Source organism: Fusarium oxysporum, chromosome VIII, assembly GCF_013085055.1.
Source record: "Fusarium oxysporum Fo47 chromosome VIII, complete sequence".
NCBI lineage: Eukaryota > Fungi > Ascomycota > Sordariomycetes > Hypocreales > Nectriaceae > Fusarium > Fusarium oxysporum.
In genome coordinates this window covers 2981231-3000922 of record NC_072847.1, presented here as the reverse complement: position 1 = coordinate 3000922, position 19692 = coordinate 2981231, and the positions used below count along the sequence as shown (strand labels likewise).

Genomic DNA, 19692 nt, shown 5'->3' with positions numbered 1-19692 from the left:
CCCTCGGCAGTGAATAACATATCACTAGTCCCTTAGGCCAAAAGATGAGAAGCCCAGTTAAGTGCCCTATGTTACGGGGATAGCTAGATTGTTCTGAAAGGCTATTTAATTTGCCTCAGTGTCCCTTTAAGGGCGAGCAAACAAGTTTCACTCCACCTCTTTACCCATGTCGGTTGTACTCAAGAGCAGCTTCACCCTTAGTATAAGTACAGAAACCTCCGAAGACAAGTGCGTGACGTTCACGCTAGGACAGATGATGCCCAAAAGTGGGGTGAATTCTACCACAATATGGGACAAATCGAGATACACTGCGACACTATTGGCCTTCAGCAGCAACTCGATCTGGTATCTCACTACTGTACCATGTACAGCCCAGTTCAGTGTCTAACACATCACAATTTTCCAAGATGGATAGTCGTGGTACAGATCCACCGAGATATGTCAGTTCCAGCCAATTTCTCGTATCGTCTGCTTTCGGAATGCTTTCACACGCTGGCAAGCAAGGGGAGGCATAAAAACTTAGGGTCTCTATCCTAAAAGACTAAAAGACTTAGATAAATTTAGGTAAACTTAGGATAAACTCAGTAGATCTTTAGACTAAGTTAAGTATTTCATAAACTTAGGATCAGAAGATTTTCTGCTCCCTAAGGGCAAGGCAGAAGGAATTGAGAATAGAAGTGAATTTACTCTATGCCAGTGGCTTCAAATTAACGAGCGAATTGCCATTGCTGTGGGCGTAGTCATGGCGTTTACGCCTCTCGCATTCCAGGAGCACCAACATGTGATAGTATTTGTAACTATTCAATGGTCAGTTAACAAGTCAAGATGTATTCCAACCCAGGCTCAGACTCAGACTCAGAGCTCCCCTACATGGAGCCCCCTTCCAACGAAGCTCTCGAACCAATCCGCAAACCCCCTCCCTACACAGGAACGCCCCTCTTTCTCTTCCTCTCCGACATAAAACTCTTCTTCCAGGACTTCTTTTATCTCCCCTACCTCTTTATCCCTGGAAGTCCGGTCCGTTCTGTGAACTTTATCCTTCTCGTGAGAACCTCATCGGCATCACAATCCACTGTATTCTCTCTGTAACCCAGTTCGCTTTCCTCGTTTCTCTGTTTACACTGTCGTTTCTCCCGACTTTTGTGTATATCGGTTATGTTGGGGTGTTCTTTGCAGCGAACTTGTTTGTTGGCATTTTAATAAGGGAATTCCCAGTAGTGGGTTGAAGTCGACCGAAGATGGGTTTACGAGGAGTTGGCCTCGTCATGACGACGAGGCTTGGATATTCCTCAACGGTATCTGCGTCGGGTGGGTTCTGCTACTTGTTCTGTCAACATTGCTGACCGCGGCCTTAGCAAGAATTGGTTCCAGAAGAATATCGACCTGATCTCACGAACATTCCATCGGCCAGTAGTTGGTATTCACAACTGAACGTGAGTCCCAGAAATAACTCTTCACATAATCATCAATTCTAATGTTCGTAGTGCCGGCGTTTTCTTCGATCTCATCCAATGTCTTATCCAACGCGCGCTCCTCTACGCAACTCAAGACGTACGAGAATGCTACATCCTCGTCAAAAACGCCCTTCTTGACGATCACAAGAAGAAAGTAATCCTTATCCTCCACTCCCAATGCGGAATAGAAGGCGGCATGATCATCGACTGGCTCCTCGATGAAATGCCCCTCGACAAGCTTCAAAAACTCGAAGTCTACACTTTCGGCAACCTCGCCAACCACTTTAGCAATCCCTACCGTGGCAACGGCACAAGGTCTTCTGTTATTCCTCATATTGAACATTATGTAAATGAGAAGGACTCTGCGTGTCGTTTTGGAGTTCTTAATTTCACGAGGCATTATACGCAGAATGAGAATCGGTTTGCGGGGAAGGTGTTTATTAATAGAGGGGGAGCATCAGCTGAATCAGCATTATCTTGATGATATGTTCCCTTTGGAAAAGACGCTTCAGAGGGCGAGAGCTGCTACGGAGGGAGACTTTATGCACAGAAAAGTTCGTGTTAGGACGGACGGTACTATGAAAGTGACCACCAAGGCTGAACTCCCCCCAGGTTTTGTTGTGACGGGTGACGAGGGGTCGAAGAATGGGAGTATGAGGCCGGATAGGGTTCCTATGATGGGAGATCTGAGTCGACTGTGGAAATATCGGAATGGGCAGTTGCCAGACTCCTTCAAAAGTGTTTTGACTGACGGTATGTAAAGGATTAGAGGGTAGGACATGGTGGCCTTGGAACAAGAAGCGACCGTAGCATAACATCCCGTCCATAACAAATCCCAGCACAAGGGTACCTACCACGCAGCGATGGCACAGTGATCTTGAACTGTCATTGTAAATATCTTTATTATCTAGTTCCTTCAAAGATGGGCTCAGTTCACTCCGCCCTTTTCCGATGTACATGACCATACCCATGGTCACATAGTCCACCCACTCTCAGCTCCAACCGTCTCCCATTAAAAGGTCGTCTGCATCTTAGGATAATCCTTAGCCTGGACATGCAAGTCCGCGTAGATAGCTGCAGACTGGTCATCGGCAAGATGCTTCATGCGCTTCACATCATCATCCTCAAGATGCTCAAGCACCGTCTCCGGTTCCTCCTTTCCCTCCTTCTGATCCTTCTTCTGAGGCTCAACAGCCTTCTCAATACCGTCTGATTCACCAATGAGAAGGATCTGGGCGTTAGGGTAGTCAAAGTGGGATGGCTTAGAGGGAAGCCAGCGCAGAGAGCGGAACTCATCGATGATTCTAGACATGTTAGCCATTGATTCGCAAAACAAGATGAGGAGACTCACTCTTTGGGAAAGTCAGGTCCCTGAGGCAACTGAGCATTCTGAGGTCCCGGATACTGAGGGTTCTTGGTGCTGATGATGAAGCTCCCCTTCTCCTTCAGTCCCAATTCCTTCTGAACCTCCTCTAGCTTCTCAGGCAGCGTCGTCAAATAAGCCAAATGACTCTCTCGACCAGTCGACGTGATGGCATACACGCCCTCGCCAACAGGCTTAGCAGGTGGTGTACGGCGTATACCAGCTGTCTTGGTTTCATACTCGTCTGCGGACAAGAAGGAGTTCTTGATCTCATCATATGAGGCTCCAGACTTTTCGACGAATACCATGTAGCGCTCTTTTCCACTCTCGGGAAGGGTCTTCTTGGGAAGAGCAAGTATGCGAGTGTTTCCGGAGTCAGCAATGGGACCGTCGCCGAGACGGGCATCTTTTGCGATGGGTCGGAGCATGATGAAGGAACGAGCGATGTCATCAACGCTCTCAGGGTCTTCAAGATTTACGCGACCGCGGATGAAGAAGTAGATGATGCCCTTTTCGAGGATGCTTGAAGGGACATCAGCTTCCTCAGAAGGCTGGACAGCATCTTTGCCGTTGGTTCCCTGCTTTCCACTTGTCTCGGAGTCCTTGCCTTCAGTCTTCTGCTTGTCCTCTGACTTCGAGTCTTTGCCATTGGTTTCCTGCTTGGCATCAGACTTTGACTTGGGCTCATCCTCCTCCTTTTCCGCAGCGCTATCATTATCCTTCGAATCATCCGAAATGATCACCACATCATCAAGAGTCGTCTGGCCAGCCTCTTTCTTGGTGCGCTTCGCATCATGAGAGTCATGCTGAATCTGGTGCTTCTCGCCAGTTGCAGCTTGTTCCTCGCCATTGCTGGTCTTGTCGACGTCTTCGTGCTTTGAATCAGACATTTTGGATAGTCAATGGTGTTGTAGACAACAAAATTGAAGAATTGACAGATTGTTGATGTCAAGAATAAAGACGTTGAGAAATGGGAAGATTGACGGAAAGTGGTGAACGCGTCGCGTTAAGTGTCGTACAGGTGATGTCATAGACATCTTGTCTCACCAACTTTCGTGTTTGCTTCGTGTTCAAGTTGAGCCACACAATGATAGCGTCATTATTGATTCAGATAAAAATGTGGCTTGGTCCTTTTGTAAGTCGGCTCATTCTTCATGAGATGCTGTCATTGGCAGTCTTAACCATACCAAGACCACCGATATCACGCTCGAGCAGCCTCAATGCTTCTCTAGCGAATGGAGCCGCTGCACCACGGACTCTCAGTGCCCATCTAAGTTCGTCGACTCGAGATGCACACCACGCCATCTCATCAAATGAGTCTGCAGTTGCCCAGAGCAGACCAGCCAAAGATCCTATCTCGGCTGCTTGATAAGCTGCGGCGCTTCCCCAGAATGCAGCAGTGTGCTCGGGGCGTAGAGATCCTAGCAGTTCAATGGCGGACTGAAGCTTGGCACGAGCTGTTGATCGTAAAACTTCGTAGAGAGAGGCAGGTGTGTCTGGTGTTGTGATTCGGACCAAAGCACGATGGAGTGCGATTTCTACTGCTGCATGGGCGAGATGAAGAGCTCCATTGGCACATAATTCTCTGAGCTGGGTATTTTGCAATTGCAGTCGAGCTGGTAGATTCGCGTGCCACTCTCGAAGACGAAAGACGAGAGGCTTCGCCAGTTCAACAGCAGCGACGACACCCATTTGATCCAGTGTTCCCCCAACGCGAGTGGCTGCGGCACTGTAGAATGTTCGAATCACATCACTCAGGATCTGTGTCAACTCGATGTGACGAATGAACAAGTCCCATCCAACAATGATAGGTGAAGTATGATCTGGGTTGGCTTCCGGATCCATCTGACCAAGCTCGGGATAGTCTGGTGCAGTGCAAGGCCGAACATCCCAGTCGTTGTCTTGGATGAGAAAGGGTCGTCCGTGAACACATGCTCCCCAGCGATCTTGCATGTACAAAGCCCAAGCGAGTCTTCGCCGCAGACCAACTTCCCATGCAGGTATTGACCAAGAGCTACAGTCGATATGGATACCCAGATCCTGAGCCATGGCGACAATTTGAGCTGTAAACATCCGGTTAGACATGGGGTGTGTATGAGACCCAGATTCGACAATCTTTCGGTTTCGTTGTAGGAGAAGTAAGCCAGCTTCCAGCGTACTAAGCTTGGGCCGTCGCATATCCTGGTTGATAGTTCGCTCAGCTAGTTCTTCAAGAGCTGCTGGATCCGGGATAGATTCGACTTCGCGTCCTGCAAGCTGACTGTCGTAGAGTTGCCAATCGAGAGCTACCAGATAGACTGCAGCAAGTAAAGACGGCGCAAAATGTCGATGAGATAAACGGTGCTTGCTGATAAAGACATCTTTATGCAAGATCGGAAAGCTGGGGTGAACGATTCGAAAGTAGAGATCGACCAGCGTGCGGCCGAGGGGGTGAACAGTCGCTTCGATGGCATCTAGATCTGCAATGCGCATCTTCTCCGAAGCAGTAGATTCATCAGGATGAACGAGGAAGACAGTCTGATAGTCCAATCGCCTAGCAAACGTTGAGGTTGTTGATAGCGGTGGAGCTTCCTGGTTCAACAGATTTGGGCGATGGAGGTCGAGAAGAACAGGATCACGATAGTCGGTTGGTCCGATATATTCAGCATGCGTCTTCAGGTCTAAGCCGAGAGTATTGCTGAGAATACTAGGCCGCGACGGCTCAGGCATATTCTCCTCAAAGGGCATCACTTGCTGTATTTGGGTGAACTGCTGGTTGCTTTCCACACTCGCGGGAGTAGACGCAGCATCACCATGTCGACTCGACGGGGAGGCCCCCGTCTCAAAGCCCGCGACAGGCGATGTCGTAGAGATTCCCTGATTCTCATCCCCATCTCGAGCGTCAGTTTGCTTCTCACGTTCCTTTTCCCGATTCTGTCTTCTCTGACGAGGTGTAGGCCCACGCAGGAACGTACAAGGCTGGTTATGAAAAGTACATAAAACACATCTCGTCTGACCCTCCTCCTTCACACACCGCGTCTTACGAACTCGGCACGTGTCACATGGTCTCGCACGGGCGTTAGTATTACCGACAGACGGCCCGGCGGCAGCCATCAGAGGACGGCCAGATCCGGAGCCGGACCGGGAAAGATCAGACGGACCAGCGCCGTGAAGCGGGTGCGAGAACATGACCCCACAGGACGCGGGCGTCTAGGTCTGAGTCTGGCTTGTGATAAGAGACAAGGGGCCCATCTTCTGGCTGTGGGCCGACCAGTTGACGAAGCGGGAGTCGAGGTCGTGTCGTGGGCGTACGGCGTGATAGTGAGCATGTTGATGATCCGCCATCGGGGGTCGCGCCTTATCAGTTCGTCCTGCTACGGTAAGGTCGTAATACGATAAGGACTCATCGGAGATGGAAATGCCCCACGGGGTCGGAAATACGGGGAAACGGATATACCGATCTGAGGTGACATATGGGACACTCATTGTGAGACTTGAGTTGATTTGGTTGAAGAGAGGAATTAGCCATGTCTGAATAACTTCAGTTCGAGTATATCTTCTGTGATACACACAAAAAGTCGAAGACATATGTCGATCTGTCGCAACACAGCGGAAGTCCCTCCACTTTAAACCCGCAAGCCGAGGATCCAATGGCATGAGCCATGTCTCAATCACGAGCTCGCATCTGCATTGTTCCTTGCCTCAGACATGCATCGACTCTTGAAACGATATATCCTTTTCGAGTAAATTGACTGGTAATATACGATATCGCCGCCGGCCAAAACAGATAGTCCATCATGGGCCAGGTTCACAACCACTTTAGCCGCCGGCGAGTTCCATGATTGGCCGATTTATTTCTGGGTCTTCTTATCGTGGACTATGAGCTGACGATCTATGAAACAAACAAAATTAGTAAAGAATTGAACTTCAATTGTCCTGGAAAATATGTTGATCAATGAAGTGAAGGCCATTGACTTGCCTGTTATTCCCGCACCTGAAGACGGGGTAAATGTCCGAGGACAACACGGCCGAAGGGTGGACTTGTAAACGGCTTAGACTCGGCGATAGCGTAATTTTCCACATAATCTCAACCCCCAGACTCAACCTTGACTTCTTCTCACACTCATCCACGTGCATATCCAGCACTCAATTCGTATAATACAGTACAGCCAGGCTTCAGTGTTTGGCCGCCGGGCCTTCGGCAGGTTCGTCCTCTTGATCACAGAGGTGTTGTTGTGTTATCAGTGAACATGAAATCGTTCGGCTTCTTGATCCTCGAGGCTATGCAAGTTTACGAATCAAGGAAATTCGAACCCGTTGAGACGATTCCGCGGTGTTACCTCCAGGCTCATCCGACTTGATCTGTGTCGAGAAATTAGTATAAATATTGCTATTCGGTTGTGCAAGAAACTGCTTCGATAAACAGCAGTGTCGTTCTTACCTTGCGCTTATAACCTCCCCTAGCTTCCTTTGAAGATCGTGTTCCTTTATCCCCCAGACACCATGACTGAACTTGATACTGCCATCAACGGCGTGGAAGATCTTCCAAACGGCAGTACGGATTCATTCCCCTTGACAATTTCCCAGTGGAGATCTGCCCAGATTCGTGGAGATGGCATCGAAAGACTCCTCTCCCTCATTTCAATCGAGAGAGCAGCAAATTCTACAACCAATGCCTGGATCTCTTTAGCTTCTTCTGAACAAATCAAAGCCCAGTGGACAAGCCTTCAGACCTTGTGCGCTGACTCCATGTCCCTCCCCTTGTATGGAGTCCCCTTTGCTGCAAAAGATAACATCAATGCCGAAGGTTTCATCACCACCGCCGCATGCCCAACATTCAGCTCTTCCCCAGCTACTTCAGACGCTACAGTGGTTGCGAAGCTCAAGGCCGCTGGAGCAATCCTCATCGGAAAGACGAATCTCGACCAATTCGCTACTGGCCTGGTTGGTACGAGATCGCCATACGGTGCTGTCCCGAACTCCTTCGATCCCAGTCGTGTCAGCGGAGGTTCCAGCTCTGGAAGTGCTGTTGTTGTTGCTCGTGGAATTGTGCCCTTCTCTCTTGGTACGGATACGGCAGGTTCAGGTCGAGTTCCAGCGGGGTTCAACAATATCGTGGGATTGAAGCCGACTCGTGGTGCGTTAAGCACTCATGGCGTACTTCCGGCATGCAAATCTCTCGATTGTGTGTCCATATTCACTCTTACGGTCGGCGATGCAGAGACAGCCCTATCTGTCGCCGAAGGATATGACATCCATGATGCATATTCGAGAGAGCGGCCTGACCCCGATATTGCTCCCTATAACGAGTTCGGAGGGTCAGCAAGTCTCACTAAGCTCTCTCTTGCAATATGTGCCTCTCCAGACTGGTTTGGTCGAGACGGCCATTCTCCAGCATATGACAAGGCTCTTGCCAAAGCAAAAGCCTTGGGATGGAGTCTCGTTCCAGTGGACTTCTCCCTCCTCTTTCGACTTGCGCAGCTCTTGTATAACGGTCCTTGGGTTGCCGAGCGGTACGAAGCCATCCGGGGCTTTATCGAGAATGCCGCTGCCAAAGAAATGGATCCTGTCGTGCGAAAGATTATCATCAGAGCCCAATCCCTCTCAGCAGCGGACGTTTTTGAGGGTGAGTACCTTCGACAGGAACTTACACGTCAAATTGAGCGGGAATTCGCTCGGTTTGATGGTCTCTTGGTACCCACGTCTCCGACATTCCCCACGCTGGGTGAGCTTGTCAAGAACCCGGTCGAGGAGAACTCGATTCTGGGCACTTATACCAATTTCGTGAACTTTCTGGACTGGTCGGCGCTCTCTATCCCTGCAGGCTTTAGACCAGATGGGCTTCCATTTGGTGTGACGCTGATCTCGACTCGTTGGCAAGAGCCGTTTCTCCTGTCTTGGGCTCGCGAGTGGTTTGGTGACGAAGAAAGGTTGTTGGGTGCGACTGGTGTAAGAGCTCGCGAGTCTCGCATTGCAGCATCGTCGGCCCCGTCTAATTACATCCCCATTGCTGTGGTTGGTGCGCACCTCACTGGCTTTCCTCTCAACAAGGATGTAGTGACTCGTGGAGGAAGGTTCTTGGGTGTCACAAAGACATCATCGTCTTATCGGCTATACTCGCTTAACATAGCAGCCGGCCCCAAGAAGCCAGGTCTGAAGCGAGTGCCCACCGACGAAGGTGCAGAAATTGAGGTCGAAGTCTGGAACCTGCCCAAGACCTCCCTCGCGAGCTTCATGCTCACAATAACTCCTCCGCTAGCAATCGGCTCGATCGAACTCAAAGATGGGTCTTGGGTAAAGGGGTTCGTGTGCGAGCCTTGTGGATTCGATGAAGCTGTTGACATCACCAGCCACGGCGGCTGGCGAGTTTATCACGCTTTTCTCGAGAAGGGGTCCAAGTTTTTGACAAACGGGGTTCGTAAGATTGCTATCTCGACAATTCTTGTAGCCAATCGTGGCGAAATCGCGGTTCGTATAATCGAGACGATACACAAAATGGGTCTTCGAGCTGTTGCCATCTACTCTGAGATAGACGCAGATGCCGCACACGTTAGCAAAGCTGATCTTGCCCTCAAGCTTGAAGGTTCTTCAGTATCTGAGACTTATCTGGATATGGAGCAGATACTGAAGTTGGCTGTTCAATCTTCAGCTGATGCCATCATCCCTGGCTACGGCTTCCTCTCTGAGAATGCTGAGTTTGCTACTGCTGTTGAAGAAAGAGACATGATATGGATTGGACCAACACCACAGCAAATGGCTGATCTCGGGTTGAAACATCGTGCCCGTGCTATTGCAGTCGAAGCGGGTGTTCCCACTGTTCCTGGGTGCGACACCCTCCTTACATCACTGGAAGAAGCTCTCAAAGAAGGCGAGCGAATTGGGTTCCCCTTGATGCTGAAGAGTACTGCTGGTGGCGGCGGCATTGGTCTAAGCTACTGCAAAGACAGGCAGAGCCTGGCCACAACGTTCGAGGGCGTTCAACGGCAAGCGGAAGCTAATTTCGGCAACGGAGGCGTTTTCATCGAACGGTTCATCCAACGGGCTCGCCACGTTGAAGTCCAAGTCCTCGGAGACGGTACAGGTCGTGTAATTGCTGCTGGCGAACGGGATTGCTCTCTACAACGGCGCCATCAGAAGGTTGTTGAAGAAAGCCCCGCGATATTGGTCCCTGAGTCAATTCGGGCGGAAATGCGAGCGGCTGCAATTCGCCTCGCTTCGTCGGTCAAGTATCGCAATGTCGGCACAGTCGAGTTCATCTATGATATCGATTCGAGGGAGTTCTACTTCCTGGAAGTGAATACTCGATTGCAAGTTGAGCATCCTGTGACTGAGTCAGTAACTGGCCTGGATCTTGTGGAGTGTATGATCAATGTTGCCGATGGAAACGCAACTCACCTTTTCGATACGGAGCTCAAAGTGTCTGGTGCTTCGATTGAGGTCCGCGTATACGCTGAGAGCCCCCTTCAGTCTTTCCGCCCCTGCGCTGGTCGTATCACTGCTCTTGAGTTCCCCCCCTCCCTTCGAGTAGATACCTGGATTCAACTCGGCACTGAGATCACGACGGCTTTCGATCCCCTCGTGGCCAAGCTCATCGCCTTGGGGTCCGATCGTGAAGAGGCTATCGAGAACTTAGCCAAAGGCCTTGCAGCCACTCGTATCGAAGGCGTACAAACCAATCTCGAATATCTTCGCCAGATTATAGCGTCTCCCATGTTCAAGTCCGGCGACTACACGACGAAATCTTTGGACTCCTTCCAGTTCCACTCCTCCTCTTTTGAAGTCCTTCAGCCTGGGGCTTTGACCACGGTTCAAGAATACCCCGGCCGTACTGGATATTGGAACATCGGTATCCCTCCTGGGGGCCCGATGGATTCTTACTCCTTTCGACTGGCGAATCGTCTCGTGGGCAACCCTTCAGACGCCGCTGGGTTGGAATGTACTCTGGGAGGCCCATCTTTGAAGTTCCATTGTGATGCTGTGATTGCCGCCGTTGGTGGTGTTGCGCAAGTTACAATCGACGATGTGACTGTTTCAATGAACCAAGCCATTGGTGTCGAAGCAGGTCAGATACTAAGCATTGGGGTCATTGAGCATGGCCATCGTGTATATCTTGCTATTCGAGGAGGAATAGAAGTCCCAGTCGTGATGGGCAGTCGAGCGACTTTCGAACTTGGAAAGCTGGGAGGCTTTGGCGGTCGTAAGCTCCAGGCGCGTGATATCCTAGCCGCCGGTCCTGCAGATGCTTCCGTCAGTGAGGCACAAGCTATATCGCCAGTGCCTGTGCCAACTCACCCCAAGGCCTCATGGACCATCAGAGTCATACCCGGCCCTCACGGAGCTCCAGACTACTTCACCCCTCAAAGCGTCAGGGCGTTGTACCTCAGCAACTGGAAGGTTCATCACAACAGTAACCGCCTTGGTGTTCGTCTCACTGGCCCCCAACCAGAATGGTCTCGCAAAAGCGGCGGTGAAGCCGGCTTACATCCTTCCAATATCCATGACGCTCCGTACTCAATAGGTAGCGTTAGCTTCACTGGAGATGAAGCTGTCGTTCTTGGGTGCGATGGCCCGAGTCTCGGTGGATTCGTGGTGCTGTGCGTGGTGTGCTCTGCGGATCTGTGGAAGATGGGACAGGTTCGGCCTGGGGATACGATTCGTTTCGATCCCGTTGATGTTGCGACTGCGATTGGGTTAGAAAGGGATCTTGATAAAGCCATTGAGACTCTCTCACCTCTTGAAGCTTTAGAGGGAATTCCGTCTGATGAAGCAGCTCTGGTACAGAAGTTGGGAAGAATTCCCGCCGCCATCGGTACCATCAAACATGACGGCCAAAGGGTCACTGTCCTCCAAGCAGGTGACCGGGCATTTCTGTTGGAGTTCGGTGATGCTTCCGCTTTCAATCTTCGTCACAACTTCGAGATATCAGCATTCTGCGAGAACCATGAGAAGAAACCCATTCCTGGCGTTGAGGAACTCACCCCAGGCGTCTTCAGCCTCCACGTCACCTACACTCGCGGCCTGTCCCCAGAATTGATGCTATCACGCTTAGCAGATCATATCCGCTCGTACAAAGTCCCCTCGCAAGTCCCCTCAAGAAGCGTTCGTCTTCCCATCGCGTTCGACGATAGTATCAGCCGCGCCGCCATCGAGCGATACACAGCAACAATTCGTCCAAATGCACCCTGGCTTCCCAGCAACATCGACTTCCTCCAAAAGCTCAACGGTATCCCTGATCTTACCGAGGTTTTGAGTGCCGCAGAATTCGTGGTCCTTGGACTAGGGGATGTGTTCATGGGCTCCCCATGTGCAATCCCCTTGGATCCACGTCATCGCCTGTTCGGAACAAAGTACAATCCTTCGCGCTCTTTCACGCCTCGCGGCGCTGTTGGTATCGGGGGCCAGTATATGTGTATCTACGCGACGGATTCGCCTGGCGGGTATCAGCTTGTCGGACGAACAGTTGAGATCTGGGATGCTGACCTCGTTGACACTGAGGCTTGGTTCTTTCGGCGGTTTGACAGGATTTCGTTTTATCCCGTCACTGAAGCGGCGCTGGACGGAACAGCGAGGTCTGAGCTTGTTCAGATCAGTGATGGTGTTCTTGATCTTGAACAGTACGAGACGTGGCTTACGACGAACAAAGAAGACATCACCGCTGCCGCAGATCAGCAAGCAAGGGCCATTTCCAACGCGCCCTTTGTCGATGAATTGGTTCTTCCGTATCAAGTCGAGCCTGTTGTCAATGGACACAGCCCGAGTCTGGATAGTTCGGGTCTTCGTGGTGAACGAGTGAAGGCGACGATGCCGGGTCGATGTTACAAGGTCATGGTGAAAGAAGGGAGCGTTGTAGAAAAGGGAGATGTTCTGGTTTGTATTGAGTCGAGTAAGATGGAAGTTGAGATTCGCAGTCCTGTCGGCGGAAAATGCGTGGCTGTTTTGGTGCAGGCGGGGGATTTGATTGACGTGGAGGATGAGCTGGTAGTCGTTGAATGAGCGAGAATCATACTTCAGTGGAAGTACTGTCTGATGAGGCGATGAGCAGAGATTCCGCAGTCACTAAGTTTTTAAGATGAGCGTCAAGCATTCGATTGGGCAAGAAACCTAGATTCAGGACCTCTATCCTAGGTTAAGTGCAAATGTACAAGGCCTTTAGACTAGAATTTACTAAGTGCACGAGTTTATGAGTGTCAAGATAGGAGTCAAGATGAGTTTCAAGTGTTTGGTTGAGCTGTGGTATCGTATCCAAGTATCCTGTCTAAGTCCAAGTCCAAGCCCAGGCCAAGCCAAGTCAAGTCAAGCCAATCCTCCCAGGCATTTCAATGAGGGCGATAAAGAGAGAGTGAGTATTTGTGGTGTGTCAAGTGTGCGAAGGCCATCAAAGTCCTGGTTGCGTTGGTGTCGCAGCTCGAACGAGTGTGCAAGTTCGACACTGTATGCAATGATATGAATCCCGTTCATACCAAGACATACAGTGCAGATCTTGCACAATCGGACGAGCTGTGACTCCAACGCAACCAGTGCCCGAGGCAAGCATGCCTGGTCAGTAAGGTGCACTGCGCAAGAGTCAGAAAATGAAAAGCGTGTGAGGGGGGATGGACTTACGGAGGAGGTGCATCGTGGCCGTGGCCCGTTTAGATGCATATTCGGCGGCCTGCATCGTAGCGATCTTGATTACTCTGCGCGTATCCTCAGGTGTGAGTGAACGTCTGCCCATAGTCAGAACTGAATTCACACTGCAAAGCGAAGAGCAACATACCTTGCACGCTCGTTCGAGACTGTTGGGAGTCATGACAGGGGGGCCAAACTGCTGTCCAGTGAAAAAGGCTGCTGGTGGAGCTGAGAGGGGGAATGGCATGTGCAGAGCGCCAGCTGCTGCAAATGGGTTTCCCTGAGGCGCGTTCATCGCGAAGAAGGACTGGTTGCGGCCGCGGTCAATGCCACTAGGAGCCTGCTGGAAGGATATGCTGTTCATGTTGACAGCAAGTTGGTCGGTAGCAGATGCAAGTGCACTGCCTGTAAAGACATATTCTGCAAAGGGTCAGGGTCAAGCTACCAGTGTCGTGTCAAAAGAACATACCTTGCACACTCGTTCGAGGCTGACAAGCCCGAGTATCCCGTAGGCGACTGGCTCGACAGTACCCTGCGCAAGACGCTTGCGCAGCTTGAACTTGAGCTTCGCGAGGAGACCCATGATGATCGTGGGGTTTTGGTGGCGGGTGGCGGCTGAGGGCAGGTGTGAGATACCATAAGGTGAGATGAAGGGAAGCGAAAAGATGAGGAGAAGAAACATAAAGAAAGTGTAAAGAGATGAAATGCAATGGCCAGAAGAAAAGTGAAACTTACCATGCATCACCGAGCCACGAATGGCTCGGGGCACTCCCGGCTGCGGCCGGGGTGAAAAGGCCGCCACCACCCACCAAATACAACACAATATGCCCAAGGCAACACGCTGTGCAGAACTGCAGTGAACCAGCCCTGGGAAGTAACTCCAAGAACCAGGCCAACGAAGTCGCGGACAGAGTGCTGCATTGAACACATTGAGTGTCAACGAACGGATGCTTGTGTATTGAAGGGCCGTCGTGTGTCCAGGTGATGAGGAGAGATGGTGTATGTATAAGAGAGAGAGGGTAGAGGAGTGAGGGAGGATAATGATGATGGTGTGGGAGGAGGAGATGGAGGAGGATAAAGGTGTTGGTGTTGGAGCTGAGGAGGAAAGGAAGAAGAGAGAGATGAAGAGGGCGGGAGATGGAATAAATACCAGCAAGAGTGGAGCCAGCTGATCCTCTGTGCGGAGAGCTCGAGGTTGCCTAGGACAATAGCAGCAAGGCGAAGGCCAGAGCCCCGAGCCCCGAGCTCAAGATCGGACCTTGATTCACTGGGATGTAGGCTCTTCAGAAGTTCAGAGATCTCAAGAGCCTCTCGAGCTAATCACATAATTTACATTCGCCTCGATTTAATTCCCCTCGTCCTTGTGGAGCTGCGCAGAGGGGATCTGTCTCCACGAGCTAGCCCAGGGGAGCAAGAAGCTCGTGACTTGGAACGGCTCCAAGCTGAACTTAAGCAACATAGTCTAGATACCTCCTTTGTTGCACTGAATTGACCTAAGTTTCTCTGTTGCTTAGCATACAAACGTCCTGAGTTTAGACTTTTTGCCTCCCCAAGCTTGGTTCTCCTGAAGCGACCAAGCCACTCGGCGAGGGCCTCAACCATCTCGGGTCCATGCATCTTGTAATTATTGTGCGGTCTTCCTTGATTCATTTAAACGCTTCGATGTGTGTTCTGTGCATTCATCACAATTGTACTTGATGTAATTCCATATCGTAGATCCGTAGTCAATACCATCCACAATACATGCACATTGCAATTGCTCGTCCATTTTTGCATTTATGCTGTATACAATATCTCACAATTCAGTGCCAGTGATTTCCTCGCCATTCTATTTCTGGGGTGTAGCTACGGCGCGATGACGCATGCCCACTCCTCGAAAACCCCTGTGGACGCGGATGAGGCTCAAAACGCACCCTCGAAAATACTCAGGGCAACCACAACAACAATTAAAAATACCTTCAAAAATATCTCTCGGAAGCTAAAGAGTTCCCCATCTTCGCAAAAATGGTGCACTATTTTTCCTATTGTGCGTGGTCGCAAGATCACGGCTGAGTGTCCGGCCTTGTCGTTGATATAACGTCCAACCGCCCCACGCCACTACTCAACGGTCCCCTGCCCCCGCTTTGGGCGGAGCACTTTGCTGCACGTCACCAGCTGTCAGATCTCTGCATCTCCACTATCCCGGAGGATCTGCTGCTGGGATACTGCCGCCTCCCAGATCACTCGCCCTCACCGCCCGGGCTCCCCTGTGTATATAAGCTCGCTCTTCTCCCAGTGACTGACCTTTTTTCTTTTCTCTTCTTTTCATGCCATGTTTATGGGTGCTTGCACTCATGAACATGGACTGCCAAACATCCAGTGGCTCTCGGGGATCATGAAGCCTGAGGGCTGGGAATCATCGGGTCTTATGGCCTTGGTGATCGCCCACCAATGCTGCTCGATCAGCCTGGAATAATTTTTGCTTTCGCCCGACGGGGCACCCACCCTTTTTCTTTTTTTCATTGGGTTCATGGTCTTGTGCTGTGGCTCGAAGAAGAAAACTTGCTTTGACTATGACTGATGTATGATATGATGTTGTTGTTTAACTCTGTAGTTTGTCTTGGTGACATGTTTTGATATACGCGTAGAGGGGAACATTGCGTGCGTAGTTTGAATGTATAATGAGACTAAGGGGCTTACTACGCTCTTGGGAAGCGTGTGAAGTATCGCGATATGTTGTTTTGGCGGTTGGGCTCGACGTCTCGCGCAGTTGCTTGAGTGACGGCGATACGCCTCTCCAGATGATCATGTCACTCATGAATATCCTGGCATTGACTACAGACTGCTTGGTCACATTATCTGCGCATTCGCATCTTGATATGTCGTGAAAGTTCCCGTGTTTCCCTGGTGACTCGCCCGCATCGTGGCTCGCCAGTGACATCGTAGCAAAACAACACACAGGGAGAACTCAGGACGGAACGAGAAGTATTACTTGGATTGAGGATGATATCAAGGATACTTTACACTCTTGGAGGATCTAGTCGCCTCTCTTCATCTTTTGTTTTGCTTGGTGGCTCGCTCGCATCGTGGTTCGCCAGTGGCATCGTAGCAAAACCACCACAAGGATGGCGCAGGATGAGATGCAAGATATTTATTACGGGGACGATGGTCTTATGGATGTTGCACGCTACACGAGGACAAAATCGCCTTGCTTCATCTTTTGTTGGGCTTGGGGATCGTGTTGAGGCAATCACTCGGATGCGAGATCGTTGCTGCTCGACAGTCACATCGGCGCCAAACCACCACACAGCGGATACAAGTTGGGATACGAAGGATACATCATGTTGAGGACTATCTCATGGATATTGCATGCTATTTGAGGGTAGAGTCGTCTCGTTTCATCCAGTATCTGTCCTGGGGATCGTATCGGAGGATGCACTCGAGTGCAGGATCGTCATAGCTCGTCCGTGATATCGAAAAACACGATATATTCGTAGTCGAATCGTCTCGCCAAGTCGTAATTGCCATCAGTCGTCTCTCTTCGCACTTCGAGGTCATCTGTACCGTAGGTCACGTACCGCTGTCTCTCGCACTGGCCCTTCAGACGGCGCCCGCCTTCGCACTCCCGCTCCTCCCACTAAGGCCAAGGCAACACTCCCATTTCTTCCCCTCCTGCTCTTTTCTACCTCCAACACAACCACCGCACAACACTTTCACGTTGTTCATTTTCGTGTTCCGACCACACTTTTTCAACAAAAGCTTTCATTTGAACATTTGTTCTGGTATGTGCTTTATGTTCTTCTTCCCCTGAACACACTGAACAGTAAACACTGACCTCGTCATTCCTGCTCAGTTCTCTCAAGCTTTCCTCTCTTCATTCTGCACTGCTTCTTTGTCTACCGCAAGACGTTCTTCAAGTCTCCGTTGATTCCAAGAACTGCCCATCATGGTCATCGTCATTAACATTCCCCTGCCCAATGGCGCTACTCTCCGGCTCAACATCCAGGAATGGATTGTTCTCCTCATCTTCATTCTGATCTTCCGAGCCTACGGATGGCCCATGGTTGTCCGTCGCTGGCCCCTGGCCTTCGCGTGGCCTTGGCGCGAAGACGTTTGGGACTTCTAAGCACCATTACCCAAGCCGGTATCTCGAGTACGATCTCTACGAGCCATTTTTGAAATGTTTGTGGTAAGTCACTTCGAAGCCTGGAGTACGTCGTTTCAAGTTATTATCATTTACTGACCCTCTCCAGAATCTGAATCACAGGACATATTACCTGTAACAAAAAAAGGAAGTCATTATCATCATCATCGACGGCGGATTTATGGAACCGGACTGGTGGATTATTAGGCTCCAGCAATGAATCGAATCCCGTTCTAAATCTTTTGATGTGCTCGTGATCGTGTTTCTTTCGTGCCGCTTTTGCCCAAATCTATCCATCTGCCACTCGGCATTATTTTCACCTTCCCGCTCTTCCAAGTCTTCTAGTTGACAACTGCTGATGTTCATCTGTCTCTAGATTCTACCAGTTCTTCCAAAAGCTCTGAAGCTCGTTCTGCGCCCCCAAGTTCATTGAGTTCGTCGCCCAGATGCCCCGCCCTCTCCACAAACCCTGGATCGTCCAGTATTGTCCTCGCCGCTCTTCGAACCTGTTCTGTCGAAGGATTATCTGTCTTCAAATCGATGCCTGCACTCGCCCAGCTAACCCGCGCCGCTGTGTCCTTCTTATCTTCTGTTTGCCCAGCGCAGATCAGTGGCACTTTATGCGACAGCGCCTGAGTTATGCTTCCATAACCACCGTTGGTGATGAGTAGGCAGAGCTGTGGGAGGAAGAGATGGTACGGTATCCATCTGATGAAGCGCACATTTGGCGGCTCCCCTATTCTCGATGTGATCTCTATTACATGCGGTGAAGCCACTACAAGGAGAAGATCTGGATCATCGGAGAGTGCCTCGATGGCGGGAATGATCAATGATGTTGGATCCATGGCTAGTGTGCCTTGGGTAATGCCAACAACACGGGGATGCGCAACGATCTCGTCCCATTCAGGGGGTAGCTGGGCGAGACTTGTCGGTACTTGCGTAACTACCGGTCCCACAAACTTGGTATGCTCCCGCTGTTGCGGCGGCTTTGGCAGTAGCTTGAACTCCAGCGACGGCGATGACGCCTGAATATGAAGATAGGGGCTGTAAGTGAAAGACTCGATCGGCTCCCCATACGGCAAGTTCTTCAAGCCCAATTCCCTCCTTTGGGCATTTATGATCGGCTTCAAAAGCAACGGCAGAAGAATCCACTGGCTAACAAGATGAAGAATATGATTCCAGATCAATCCAACCCACGACGTCGCCGGACTCTCCCCCGAAACAGCCTGCGGCGCTCCCCAACTCGACATATACATCGGAATTACCCCCAGCGTCGCATAAACCGGAACTTCACCCAGTTCACACAAAGCCCTCGCTCCATACGGCATCACATCGACGAGCAGAACATCTGCTTTAAAGTCCCTCAACACCCGGCGGTAATCCGTCACCTGCGCAAGAAGCCTGATCTGAAGCCGCGAATACTCCTTGTCGAGAATACCAGTTTCATTGGCAGCGATTAAGGGTTCGTCGATGATGGCTATGGCGCTTGTTGGAACGAATGTTGCGCCTACAGCGAGGACGCGCGCTTCGTTTGAGGCGCTGGTGAGCCAGGTTACTTGGTGGCCGCGGCGGATGAGGGATTGGGCTACGGCTTGCATTGGGTAGGCATGGCCGGCTGGGAAGTGAGAGTGGAGGAGGATCTTCATGGTGCGTTTGTGAGGGCGATGATGTGGTGAGTGTGAGGTGAGGTGTTCTTTATGTGAGGTTGCATAGATGATCTAAGTGGGCTGCATATAAAATCTGCACACTACTGTGTACAAGCAGATTGGGGGCTTGGCGGCGCTGGGAGAAGATGAGGGCAATGGTAGAAACTGAATATTCCACTTGTACCGCCTTCAACCAAGTAGCCCATGCATCATAAACATTGCGAGAGCGATGTGTTATGGCTATGGTCAAGCTTATGTCTCATCGGCTGCTGTCGATCCCTGTGTCCGAGTTCTAACGTCCACCGCTTCCATGTGAGGGGTCAATTAATAAATTGCAGATTGACGAGTTCCATTCACCCGATTCCAATATTTCGAGAGGTCCTCCTCTATTTCAGTGGTATTAGACATAATAGAATTACATGTCTTGGTTCAACTTTTGCAATTTTACCAGTTCTGTAATCATGTGTGACGTTGCTCAGACGCAGATGCGAGGTTCGAGGTTCCAAGTGAAAGAGGGCT

The 19692-nt window shown here is 50.6% G+C and overlaps 6 protein-coding genes across 6 annotated transcripts; 2 read left to right on the top strand and 4 right to left on the bottom strand.

Moving 5' to 3' along the window:
• Positions 1-825: 825 nt before the first annotated feature.
• FOBCDRAFT_322358 (uncharacterized protein) lies at positions 826-2089 on the top strand (the record flags this gene model as incomplete). The annotated part of the gene is made up of 3 exons (XM_059612080.1): positions 826-1017; positions 1356-1417; positions 1485-2089. The coding sequence occupies 3 exons, from the start codon at positions 826-828 to the stop codon at positions 1933-1935; spliced, it is 705 nt and encodes a 234-aa protein (XP_059465652.1). The 3' UTR covers positions 1936-2089.
• Positions 2090-2368: 279 nt separating this feature from the next.
• Positions 2369-3707, bottom strand: FOBCDRAFT_297564 (uncharacterized protein; the record flags this gene model as incomplete). The annotated part of the gene is made up of 2 exons (XM_031187787.3): positions 2369-2758; positions 2806-3707. The coding sequence occupies 2 exons, from the start codon at positions 3705-3707 to the stop codon at positions 2467-2469; spliced, it is 1194 nt and encodes a 397-aa protein (XP_031035052.3). The 3' UTR covers positions 2369-2466.
• Positions 3708-3969: 262 nt separating this feature from the next.
• FOBCDRAFT_297560 (fungal-specific transcription factor domain-containing protein) lies at positions 3970-6282 on the bottom strand (the record flags this gene model as incomplete). The annotated part of the gene is made up of 2 exons (XM_059611912.1): positions 3970-5775; positions 6109-6282. 2 exons carry the CDS (start codon positions 6280-6282, stop codon positions 3970-3972), a joined length of 1980 nt encoding a protein of 659 aa, XP_059467777.1.
• Positions 6283-7299: 1017 nt separating this feature from the next.
• Positions 7300-12789, top strand: FOBCDRAFT_242889 (allophanate hydrolase subunit 2-domain-containing protein; the record flags this gene model as incomplete). Its single annotated transcript, XM_059610497.1, has 13 exons — positions 7300-7329; positions 7384-7837; positions 7877-7898; positions 7944-8122; positions 8162-8244; positions 8278-8490; positions 8527-8647; positions 8678-8811; positions 8848-8850; positions 8890-8958; positions 8989-9214; positions 9245-11385; positions 11422-12789. 13 exons carry the CDS (start codon positions 7300-7302, stop codon positions 12787-12789), a joined length of 5043 nt encoding a protein of 1680 aa, XP_059465651.1.
• A 300-nt stretch (positions 12790-13089) lies between these two features.
• Positions 13090-13987, bottom strand: FOBCDRAFT_205586 (uncharacterized protein; the record flags this gene model as incomplete). Its single annotated transcript, XM_059609152.1, has 4 exons — positions 13090-13349; positions 13399-13462; positions 13553-13744; positions 13874-13987. The coding sequence occupies 4 exons, from the start codon at positions 13985-13987 to the stop codon at positions 13090-13092; spliced, it is 630 nt and encodes a 209-aa protein (XP_059465650.1).
• A 3822-nt stretch (positions 13988-17809) lies between these two features.
• On the bottom strand, positions 17810-19350 carry FOBCDRAFT_252502 (uncharacterized protein). Its single transcript, XM_031187793.3, has one exon. It carries the CDS (start codon positions 19171-19173, stop codon positions 17890-17892), a length of 1284 nt encoding a protein of 427 aa, XP_031035058.2. The 5' UTR covers positions 19174-19350; the 3' UTR covers positions 17810-17889.
• Positions 19351-19692: the final 342 nt, after the last annotated feature.

Coding starts and splice junctions, on each gene's coding strand:
- FOBCDRAFT_252502 (XM_031187793.3), bottom strand. CDS start 19,173: ATGAAGATCCTCCTCCACTCTCACTTCCCAGCCGGCCATGCCTACCCA.